This window comes from Odontesthes bonariensis, chromosome 11 (assembly GCF_027942865.1).
Source record: "Odontesthes bonariensis isolate fOdoBon6 chromosome 11, fOdoBon6.hap1, whole genome shotgun sequence".
Taxonomy (NCBI): Eukaryota; Metazoa; Chordata; class Actinopteri; order Atheriniformes; family Atherinopsidae; genus Odontesthes; species Odontesthes bonariensis.
In genome coordinates, this window is record NC_134516.1 from 22,018,011 (window position 1) to 22,030,285 (window position 12,275).

The 12,275-nt window shown below is 42.2% G+C and overlaps 1 protein-coding gene and 1 pseudogene across 9 annotated transcripts in view; both read right to left on the minus strand.

The window, feature by feature from the left end:
• Positions 1-3,726: 3,726 nt before the first annotated feature.
• On the minus strand, positions 3,727-4,824 carry LOC142391213 (nuclear receptor subfamily 0 group B member 1-like; annotated as a pseudogene).
• Positions 4,825-8,116: 3,292 nt separating this feature from the next.
• The window catches only part of LOC142391805 (peripheral plasma membrane protein CASK-like), a 44,155-nt gene continuing 39,996 nt past the window's right edge, over positions 8,117-12,275 (minus strand). For all 9 annotated transcript variants that reach the window (XM_075477892.1, XM_075477891.1, XM_075477887.1 and 6 more), the window contains 2 exons: positions 10,499-10,582; positions 8,117-9,948 (listed from right to left, as the gene is read on the minus strand). In XM_075477892.1, coding sequence (XP_075334007.1) covers positions 9,772-9,948; positions 10,499-10,582 — 261 coding nt within the window. In that variant the 3' untranslated portion in view covers positions 8,117-9,771. The remainder of the gene's footprint in view (positions 9,949-10,498; positions 10,583-12,275) is intronic.

The following is a 12,275-nucleotide window of genomic DNA, read 5'->3' on the forward strand; positions in this document are numbered from 1 at the left end:
AATTTGTGCTGCGTGCTGCGTATCAAACAATTAACTGAGTCGGATGACGTGGCACTTTGTATCCACAACTAAAATCCACAAACTCTGCTCTCATCTTTGTAGATGGGGGAGATATTTATCTATCTATCCATTCATTCATTTATTTACTCATCTATCTTTAGCTAATCAAAAGAAGAACAGAAAAAGAGGAAGCAAGAGATGGTCCAATAAGGTGTGTGTGCTCGGCATTGTGGGTAAACAGTAACTGTGAGCGTCTTTTCGAGCATCTCTTCACTACACCTCATTTTTGTGGCCTCTATATGATCAAGTAGGCATCTATCTATCATCTATCTATATATATATATATATATATATATAAAAATAAATATAAATATAAAAACACACACACACACGTATTTTTTTTCTAGATTTTGCATTTGATTTAGTTAGTCTTATCTTCTTTTGGTATAAACCAGGACGCTAAACGTAAAGGTAAAACAACGAACGGAGCTTGAGGGCTAACTCTGGTTATAAATAATAACCATTAAAATCCAAAGTTTATACGTGACCTGAGAAACATCTGTTCAAGAAAACAGTGAAACTACGAGACAAAGTAGCTGGCGTTAGCCTTCAGCTAATGTGAATGAGCGACACAGAGGAAGTTTAGTTGGGATTAAAACAAAAAAACACGTCAGGTGTTTAATTGCAGCTGCCCTGACCTGCTGAAGGACAGCCGGAGCATGTGTGGTGCGACACGTGACCTTTTTAGGCAAGGCAATTTTATTTATAGAGCACAATTCATACACAAGGCAATTCAAAGTGCTTCACAGCTACTCAAGAAGGCAATAAAATCATTAAAAAGAAATAAAAAATAAAATAATAAAAATAAAAATCAATTAATTAATGTGAATTAAAGTGAAGAGTGCAGATAAAATACGTTCAGGTGTCATATGCACAGCTAAATAGAACTGTTTTCAGCCTGGATTTAAACATTGTCAGAGAACTCTCTGTTCAACTTTGTTTTTTTAAGCTTTACAGTGAACTGACCTCACACCGGTGTCAATATGTGAGTTAGTTAGCCAAAAACCCGACCTTTTACTCTATTACTCTATTTTTATTCCTATGTTGGTGCGATAACTAGCAAACAAAGTGCATGTAGCATGGAATGCTAACAGTCCATGCTACATGCGGTCTGTTTTCAAAACGTAATGTTTATATTTCCTGAAGATTTAAACCAGAGTGTTTAGCAAATTAGCGAAAATGTACCTCCTTTGTTAACCTAATGCCATTTATCAGACAACAAACTTTTTGGTGATGGATATGAACAGTGGTGTGGGCTGTAATAAAACGTCCCGAGGGTGTTACTGTGCTACAGATGTGGCTGAAATCATTTGTGTTTATGGTTGGAAACCCTGAGGGGTTCTGTCAGCTGTTAAATGGTCTGAGAAGACATGCAAGCAAGTTGTTCCCAAAGTGATCCCTTTAAAGATGGGGTCGGTGATGTTTTCTGCAGCATTTTTTATCATATTGTCTGAAAACAAAGTGATCCCTTTAACTGTTATGAGTTAATATGTATCCTCGGAAATAAGAGGAAACACCAGCCCGGTGATTACTGACAGCGTATCAGCAAATGTTGATACTGTTTTATTGCCACCTCTAAATTATTGGTTGAATATTAAAGTAGATGCCAGCCTTCTGTCGGCTAAACGTTTATGGGGAAGATCTAAAACCCTGTAGGTGTTTCAGGTTAGGGTGTATTCATGATAGTCAGTATCTAGTACCAATACATTTGACTCTTGTTTGTATTTCTGGGGTTTTGTTTTAAAATGAAGTCAAGTTTCCATTGGTTTTCCTCGCCAGGAAACTCTTATGAGTCGGGATAATATCAATACCATTACAGTAACGAATTGGACTTTTAAGCTTGTTTAGTCTCCTTTGAAGTGCTGTTGGTGCAGATGTTTGGAGCACCTCGGTGCTAATATTTGAGACTTTACATCGTCTGCTGCTGCCCGTGACGAGAAAATCCCAGAGAGAATAAGCTCAGAATCCAAGCTCAGCGTTTCCTCATCGTCACGGGCAGCAGAAACGTGAAGCTGGCGACTTTTAGACTTTGAACAATGCAGTCGGCAGCTTGGAAGATTCACATGTTTTGGAAATGAAGCGCTAACGGACCCTGGCAGTATCTCCAAAATTACCACACTAAAACCACATGCCATGACACCAAACTTCTACAGTAGTACAAATATGGTCTGTACTCACAAAACGATGCATTTGGAAGTTTGTACATAGTCCAGGAGTTTATTATTATCAACACAAGCCTGATAGCTTCTCTGCTGCTAAAGCTGCGTCGACGTCACTTCCTTGATCTGGGAGCTTCAAAGTAAGATGAGGGTTGATCTACTACTGTAGACAACAAAGTATATGCTATATTCTACATGATTTTTTATGAATTTTATGTTGTAGAGTTGTGAATTTATTTTATCAATGGAGAAATTGAGCAGCCTTGCTTTGTTGTCTACAGTAGTAGATCAACCCTCATCTTACCCTGGAATAACTCATCCAGTTTGTAAAAAATGTCGGTAAAATCGCCACCTACACAGCAGTGATGTGGTTTAACAAATAAATGATTTTAATGTCTTTTTCAGAGAGAAGATCAGCTCCACAAGTCCAAGTGAGCATTGCTGGTAAGCAGGACTCCATAAATCACTTCTAAAGCTGTGCTTTGTTTCCACACATGTGAACACATGAGCTCGAACACTTGTTCTGCTGCTGCCGATTGATTTAGTTCTTCTTCTTCTCTGAATATATGGCAGCACCTGAGGTTCTGCATGGATTCAGACTGCGTTTGTTGCCTTTGGTCGTGTTTTAATGGATGCTTTGATGCACTTCGTCCTGTTGGCCTCATTAAATGTGTTGCGGGCTTGTTCTTAAAGCGTGTGAAACATTGTGTGTTGTTCTTGCATGTCGTCAGAAGTGCAATTTAAAAAAAAAAAACTATGATTAAAAACTGCGGAAGCCCAGAGCAGACGTGGTACGTCTAAACTTTTTTTTGATGGTTTTCTCGAGATAACGAGATGACTATCTTTTCTTGAATGCTCATGATCAGTTTCTCAGTGTTCTTAAAGCCTTTCCAAGAACGGACTCAAGCTGAAAATGTCCGATTTTGGAGAACCCGACATAGATCAACGCATCAGATTTTACTTCTGTCGAGGTCTAACAGCTGAAATTGCAATTTGTTTGTCTTGTAGAGATAACTTTCATATCAGCCCGCGTCATTAAGGAGCCGGCCGGCTCGACTGCAGCTCAACAGGCGTTTACACCTCAGTGATCCTGTTGAGATACTTCATCAGTGACCAGCTGAGGGGACCAGGCCGTCTCCATGGTTACCCAATGATGCACGAGAGGTGCAGTTATCGTTTTCTCAAGATAACGAGATAATGATAACGGCATGATTGGTGTGTGTTAAACCTGATTCCATTCCTCAAATGCTCGTCACACCAGCGGGATTTGCTTTGTGCATTTTCACAGCAGAACTGTTACACAAACGCTCCACATTCCATGTTTGATTCATAGGCTACTTTATTCAGTTTTCAATGAAAGTGGGGTAACAATGGGTACACCTTTGCCAGAACTACATAGAAACACATAGAAACAGGGGCGGACTGGGGAGAAAACGTGGCCTCGAAAACCATCTGTAAATCAACTCGTTATCTCGGAAAAAAACATCAAAAAAAAGTTTCTACGTACCACGTCCGCTCTGGACTTTAGTAAAAAACTTTAAAACGGACATATTTTTATTTTGCATGATATGGAGGGTGAAAAGAGAGGGGAAAAGATTGGCTTTAAAAAAGTTTAATACATTTTTGATTGACTTTTGAAGTAATCCACCTGTGACTCGGCCTTTGATTGGGTGTCCAGATGTGCTGCAGATGTTCATAAAAAGCAGCTGGTGCTCTGAGCAGGGACAGCTGGCAGTGATTTCTGACCTGAAATAAACATCTATACTCTGTCAGTCCCGCACCTCTTCCTCACTGGGCTCCTCGCTCTCATAAAACATCGCTAGCACGTGCTCATCCACGCCGCTGATCCCAGTCTCGGGTCTGAAGAAGAGTCCCGTCACAGCTGCCGGGTCCACGGAGCGCAGAGTGTCCCGGACCGCGCGCAGTTTGTCGAACCGAGCCGCGTTTCCCCGGTGGACCGTCTTCACGTGCTCATAAAGCGCGCGCTCAGCCTCTCTCTGAATGGCCTGGATGCACTCCCGACACTCCAGTTCAGTGACTTCTGCAGAGAGGAGGGATGTCACACCAGAACACGAGACGTTAATGCGGGCTGTGCCTCTGGGGGGTGTTATTGATGCTCACCTGGGGTGAACAGGATCGCTCCCTTCAGAAAGGCGAACTCTGTGACGCTCATCTTAAGTCCTCTGCACAGAACCAGAACCATCTTAATGCCCTCCACGTCGCCCGCGGGCACGCCGGGTCTGCTGGTCTCGTCCTCCCTTGTCGTGCGTTAGAATCCTGCGTAACAAGCTGGGCCGCTGCGTCTCGACCGTGTCGAAGTCCACCGCGTCCTGCACCAAGCCCAGAACCAGCAGCGGCGCCCAGCTGTTGCGCACAAGCCGCAGCTGGTCTTCTGCCGGCAGACCCCGAAAGCACGGCACGTTCTTCACGAAGCTGAAAGTTTTAGCGAGCACGTCCGAAGCCGCTCTAACTGCGGAGCGCGCATTGCGAGCCTTCTTCTCATGGACGCGCAGGAGCAAAGTTGGCGCGCATCGGCCGCCTGGGAGTCTCCGTTCAGGAGGCTGTAGAGTATCGCACTGCCCCGCACGCGACATGACGCCAGCGGTCAGACCGAGCGCGAGCTTCTCATGGAAACTATCAGCCTTTTCATAGAAGAGATGTTGAGCACCTGCAGCCCTTCTAAATGTCACACAAAAACACACATCCGGTTGTTATTTTCGAAATAAAAGTATGAAAACTTTAAAGCAAAGAGCAGTCTTGTAAAAATGTTCTTTTAAAGGGACTGTAGAGAATTTGGAATTTATTTATTATTATTTTTTTTACCCTTTGTACTGTGGTGAGAACAAGAAAACCCAATTTATTTCCAAATCGCTCAGAAACACAGTGCTGGCTGTGTATATGGAAGGTGAGAGAGCAACCAAGGCACACGTTGATGGCTGAAACCAACATTTAATGTGAACCGAAAGACTGCAAAGTTGTAACCCAGCCCAAGGTTCAGATTACCTTATTTTAATTCCTCATTTCCCTTACAATACCTCCCTAAAAGCAAGAGTCGCTGTATCTGTACAACTTAAATTCTGCACAGATTACATTTTGTGATTGAACTTTTCTTTTAAAAACCGAATCAGGCAACTTCCGGTATTGAATTTGTTGCTGGCTTGATGGAATATTCAGATGAGCTTGTTATGGACTAATGAATAAAATCAGGTGACACCAGACACCGAGCAGCCCTGAACAGGGCTTGATTTTCTTTTTTGTTCTTAACTCATCTTGTAAACGCCCAAAACCTCAATTATGCTCGTGTGTTTTGCATCTTTTTTGTTGAATCTTACGCATAAGCTTCTCTGAAATCTGTTGTGAAATCATTATAGAACCGCCTCATGCCTCAGAGTTAACGACTTTCAGTTCCAAACATTTTTTTCAAAGGAACAAACATTATGACCGTGATCTAGCTCCATAGATTCTCTGCCATCCAACGGAGCACAAAGATGTTCTGGCTCTCCGCTGAACGCGTTATTGCTTACAAGCATAAAGACCCATTAACTCTGAGGCTGTTCTATAATGAAGGCTTATTCTCTACAGTCACTTTAAAAGAAGATTTGGATCTGAAGCTGCTCTTTGCTTTACGAGTCAAAGACAGACAAACTGAGTGTACAGTACGATGGTCTGTAACTTTCTGGTGCCTTAAACATACGATAAATGTGAAGGCTTTCAGATTGTATTTTCTTCCTTCAGGAGATAAAGTTTTTGATCAGAAACAACATCCAAAAGTAGGTTATTTTTTTGCTCTGGATCCGAGAAACTAAATGTATGAAACACTGTAGATTTTACTGTATATATTTAATCTCGAATAAACAAACTGAGCCACATAAAGTCTATAAATCATTGTAGATCATCTGGACAGTGGCGTGGTTGCAAACTTCTTACGGCGTGTTATTTGACATGACTTCTTTACAGTATTCAACGTCACGACACGCATGGAGACATCGTGAAAAGATCATAGAAACTGATTTTGGTGGGAAATAGTTTAGGCTACAGTATGATTGGGTTCAGTTCTTTGAAATGAATAATGGTATCCTCCTGCCAACGTAAGGAGCTTCTGGCCGGTGTTGTGAGAGGGTGCATCAAAGGAAAGATGCTCACAAGAGCAACTTTAAAGCTCGGATGTTGGAGTTAGCGGTGGGCAAAAAATGTTTGATCAACAATAACTAAAATAATAGCAGGTTTGGACGCCGGGCCGATAGGAATGATGGAACCTTTATTGCTTTTTTCTGAGGCGCATCATTTCCCTTAGTCTTGAAATACATTAAAGTTAACAAAAAGAAACACACCTAATGGCATGAGAGTATTATCGATGAGTTAAAGTTACTGTTCAGATCTCTTTAGGCTTTAGTACTCGGTGACTGTGACCGTTAGATGGCTGCGTGGTTCCAAGGAAAATTAACCATTTTCGTCAACTTCTTGTAAGTTGTATCAAAGTGACGCTCAAGATCACAATAGACACCTTAAAAGACTCGTACAATGATAGTAAGCACATTTAACATGAACACATAAAAATGGACCCTAAAATTAATAAAAAGTGAAATGAAAAAGGGAGATAAGCAGGTACATGTGCAAAGTCTCACGAGTCTCCTCTGGCAGCGTGAGATAGAAGTCGTGTCAGTCTCTACTGGATTTGGGATATTTTTAGACGGAGAAAGAGTATTTGGTCAGTTCTTGATTCCAGGTCCTGCTTTACATTTCAAGGTTCTTTGTGTATTGTAGCTGATAAGAGATAATTTAAGAGTATGTTGGTCTGCTTGGCACAAAGGATGCTAATGTTACCAAAGGCAGATTTGGGACTCCAAATTTAGCTGGACTGCTGGGGACGATTTAAGAGAAGCGGGTGTTTAGCGTTTCCCGGCTCGTGAAGCTTCTCGCCGTCTGTGTAAAGTTGTGTGAAGGTCTGAGAGTTTTTGTTGTCCATGTGGGGATGAGTGAACAGTGTAGTGATGCATCTGAAGTACTGTGGTTAGACAGGGTTTTATAGGAAGAGGGGACACCAGGCCCAGATGTCTCAGTAACTTCTTGGTCGTCTGACTGCTGCATAGAAATGGAATGAAAAGATGGTAAAATCTGAGAAGACCGTCACAGTGTGAATGTGCCTTTTCATACGTGTATGTATGCATGTACGTTTGTGCCGGTGCACCAAATTGACCAGAGGAGCCTTCATTATCCTGTTGGATAAAGTTTGAACACAGGTGTGTTGTATAATACAGCTTGAAAGGGTCACAAGTTCCTACGTGTATATGAGCATCTAGGCAGTAGTTGCTGTAAATTGTTATTTCTGGGTTTTACACTGAGCGCGCTGATGCCGTGCACGTGCAACACTCCCCAACTGCTGCCAGATACCCTCAGTTGCCTTTTTTGGAGTGACGGTTCACATGTGCCATCTAGTGGCAGTTAAAGAGTGTCATGTTTTGGAACCCCATGTAATACCCATGCCTCAATGTTGGGCTGGTTAAATACTTTTGTGGGGGCTCACAAAACCCACCCCACTAACTGCAGTTTTGTAGCCGTTTAAGCTGGGCCTGGTGTAAAACCAGGAGTTATGGCTGAAGCTATAAATACCCCACTTTATTATTGATAGAGATTATGGGATTCTTTTTAAATAGACCTTCCCCACACTTTCCCTGTGGTTATGACAGGGTACATAGAATAGATTTACAGTCACGTGTGTTGGAGCGTCTCATTAAAAAAGGATCACCGAGAGATCCAGTGAACAGTGTTCACCTGCTCCAGAAATGTTTGGCATTGTAAAACTGTTAAAAAGCTGCATAATGTTACGTTGATTGGAATCTATGTCGACTTGTGTGGCCAAGCTTACTGCGTGTCAAAGGAAAAGCAAGACGAGGCAGTTTACTTTAAACACGTAAAAGGAAATATATTTTCTTTAAAAATGAAATAACAAAAAAAAGAACAACATTTCGTACAGAAGAGCTGCTTTTGTCATCGCAGAAGTAATTTACACAGGACTTGAAATTAAAAGACTTTACTCAAAGTGGCAAAACAGCAGCTGCACCTCAGTTTAAAACATGAACTCTTCATTTTATTTGTTTTGTCTTCAACCGACTGCAGGTGGGAGAGTGTTGTGCCACTTTTGGTAAAGCATGGTAAGGTTATGTCACATACTGAGCTTCTTTTTAGGGTTAATATACACTGGCTCTTGGTAATTCACTCGTATGACGTACGCACCATTGAAACATTTACACACAAAATTATTTTCTCTCCCCCAAAACAAGAATACTCTTTTTATATTTTTAAAGACGACAGTTAACAGTTCTGAAACTGTGGCTCTAGGGTTGGATTCGTCCCTCCTACATGAAGCCGTACCCTCCCATACAAACATTCACTTCAGTGTCAACAAGCATGGCTCACTGCTGGGAAAGAAGAAAACGTTGTCGTGGCGGTATGTCTGGCAGAAACCAGGGGTGTGCATAGGTGTTACGGACTTGTTCCCCCGAGGCTCTGATAAAGCAGTATTTCTTCTTCTTTTTTTTTTTTTTTTTCCCTCACTCATCTTGTAGTTCAGGAGCCATGGTTGGTAGCTGACGACGGTGCTTTTTCATATCCGAATTAGTCCCCAGAACATTGTTTGAGTACCTGCTGATTAGCATATTGTGTATGAGGAAGAGGGGAAAAACCGGACATGATGAAAACGGGTGACGGAATGCAGCACGTTTTCTTCTTAGTCCATTTTTGTGCAAACTGAGATGTAAACAGAGACCATCAGTGGTTGGGAGGGGGCAGAGAACAGCAGGCAACAGAGAGAGATGCAGTGTGCACCTTCAACAAACTGAAAGGCACAGAGGGCCAGCGAAATAAATAAAGCGCCGAGGGTGGGGAAGTGAGAAAGAAACTGCTAAGTTTCCTGTGCTTTTTGCTTCGCTCAAACTTGCATTTGTAGCTGAGGGAGTTAACTTGTCGCCACTGTAGCAGTTTCTGATGTGCTTCAAAGTTCGGCTTGTTTTCCACAGGGGCCGAGGACACTCGGGGGCGTTGGAGAGGAGGACACAGAGTACCACAAGAAGTGCCTTTTTAAAGGTCAACGCACGCACGCACACACACACACACACACAGGCAACCCCATAAGACAGTTTTTATGGTCATGCTCACTATTGCCTTTCCAATATTTTTCATCCATCCATCCATCGATTACAAAAGAAAATTACAAAATATCTACTACAATGCCCCGCCACTCCCCACCCTTCAACTATATGAGGACAGAACTATATTCACTTAGTTTAGTTTTTTTATCATTTATATATACACATATATGTATATATGTACACAACGATACGCCTTTGAGGCTGTTGAGAAAAGAGGCTACGGGCAGGATGAAGACTTTCATGAGGCGTGAGTTCATTGTTTCTTCATTTCCCTCTTTTTCAACAACAGTTTATTTACACAAATGTGATCTGATGAGAGACTCGAGTTTGACCAAGTTCAGATGTCGTGGTAGATTAGAGATGGGACCCTCGTGGGCGATGAGCTAATTGCCGTTGATTGTATGTCAGTAGACCCATGAAACGGGGACCCACTGAGGGGTGTTGGACACCAGGTCCACTGCCTCCTCCAGCAGGCGAATGGTGTCATCAATCTCATTGTTGATGATGGTCTGGTCAAAATAGTGAGCGTAGGTCTGCTGCAGCATCTCAGATTCCTTCTGAAGCCGCTGAAGAGAGTCGTCCTGTAGTTACGATTGGAAAAGACGAAAAGTTATATTTAGACTTTGATATACCGTGTATAGAATGAGGGGCTTTCTCCACAATTGTGCTGATACGTGAAGAAAAAATGGTTGAGGTTGAAGCTTGAGGAGAAAACAGTTTGAGAGTGGAAAGCATCCAAAAAAGGAAGGGGCTAAAGCTAAGCTAGTTGCTACTGACACAAGCACAGGGGCCAGATGTGCTAAAGTCACTCCATTTAATATATACTTACAGGCAGTTTCTTGCACCACTTTGGGACCTTGCGTGCAAACGAAAATGCGCATGCCAAAGGAAATACAAACATGCATAAAGCAAACAAGACATGTGCAGCAAGAGAAACGGTAAGCAGAACAGGAAATGGGGTGGTTTTCACAGTATGGTCAGTCATGTCACTAAAGCACAGAATAATTAGTGTTTAGTCAATGTTAATATTCTGGTGCCATGCAAAAAGCCAGTGCAGATGAAATCAGTTAGTAAATGCAATTAAAGTAGACTGTGAATCGATGTGTGGAATATATATATTTGGAACTGTACCTCAGTTATGCCAGGAGTGATGGTGGGAGCTGCAATGAAGACTACGTAGGGAGCAAACTCTGCTGTCCTCAGGATCTTAAGCGCCTGTAGGAAGGAAAAAAAACATTTTCACCCAAACTGTCATTAAATTATCTGTAACGATGATGATGATGGGATTGAATGAGAAGGGATTAGAGATCTATGTTCTGTGCATCTTAATAGCTCTGCTCCATATTAACTTCTTTAGTTTATTTGCATTTTTTTTACTCGAGTGCAGAGGAGATATTATGTTTATGCATTTAGCTGAGGCTTTTATCCAAAGCGATTTACAAATGAGTACTTAACTTTAAAGCTAATGTCAAAGCTAACAATAAGCTAACATAGAAGGAAACCATCGGGTCAGACTCGGGGGCGGTTTGTCCAAAAGGGAGATCGGGCGACGCACCACCAAAGGGAAAAAAGAGGAATTATTTTTCTGTCATATTTTCCCACAGCGTTGTGGTGGTTGTCACAGTTGTAGACCGTTTCATCTGGTCTGTTTGTCACTGTCCAATCAGCGTAAGGACATTCCCCATGAAGTACCAATTTTTTTCAGGTTGAAAATTGACCCAACTGCTCCCATTGACTGTAATGTAAAATTAGTTTTTTTCCAAGTTTCTGGCGTTACATCACAATCTCTAAGGGTTCCGGGAAGGCTCGCTCGCCCCAACGTGCTTTTGTCATGCGTAACGTGAAGATAGCTAGCGTAGCCACCACGCGCTAGTCTTTTTCAAGTTCCGCAAGTCGAGTGTAAACAATTGAGTTACTCCATAAATAGTTGAATTAATGTAGAAAGTCTGGTGGTGTCTTTGATTAACAACAGAAATTTGAACTATTTGTAATGGAAAATCAATGCAAATATACTGTAAATAAATATTACTAATGTTTTCAACTTGTATCAAGTCCCGATCTTAATACATTGTGAAGCAGATATCGCTCTCCATGTTCAAAGGTATTTGAAGGTAAACTGGTTACCTACTAATATTTGGCAAATGCAGCTAAAGGGAGAATCTTTATCTTGCAATCTAGTGCTTATATGCGGTGTTGGTAATGTAAATTGACCAGAAAAAAAAAAAGAACAAATTGTGACAGGTCACTTTAGTCATTGTTGCTACTATTGCCCCCCCTGAAAAATTTGTCAGAGGTGACAGGGATAGAGTCCAGGCATAGAGGGAAGTACAGGGTAAGTGCTTGGGTAAGGGATGCTCTCTGAAGAGCTGGGTCTTCAAGAAACTCTTTAAGATAGACAGGGATGCCCCTGTTCTTGTAGTGTTGGGTAGGTCATTCCACCATCGTGGAACGACACATGAAAAGAGTCTGGATCGTCTTAAGCGTGGTGTAGGCACCGCTAGACAACAATCCTTTGATGACTGGAGTGACCGAGTTGTGACATGAGCCTTATTCTTTGCGAGAGCATTGATGGGAGTCGTTCCATTAAGGACTTTGTAGGCTAACATCAGTGACTTGAATTTGATGCGGGCAGCTATGGGTAGCCGGTGGAGCTCAACGAACAGAGGGGTTACATGTGCTGTTTTTGGCCTATCGAAGACCAGACGCGCCGCCACATTCTGGATCATCTGCAGAGGTTTCACAGTACAACCTGGGAGACCAGTTAGGATAGCGTTGTAGTAGTCGAGGCGGGAGATGACCATAGACGGCACTTGGAGCTGGGTGGAGTCGCGGGTAAGGTATAGCCTGATCTTTCTTATGTTTAGCAATACGAAGTGGCACGATAGAGCGACGGAGGCAACTTGATCAG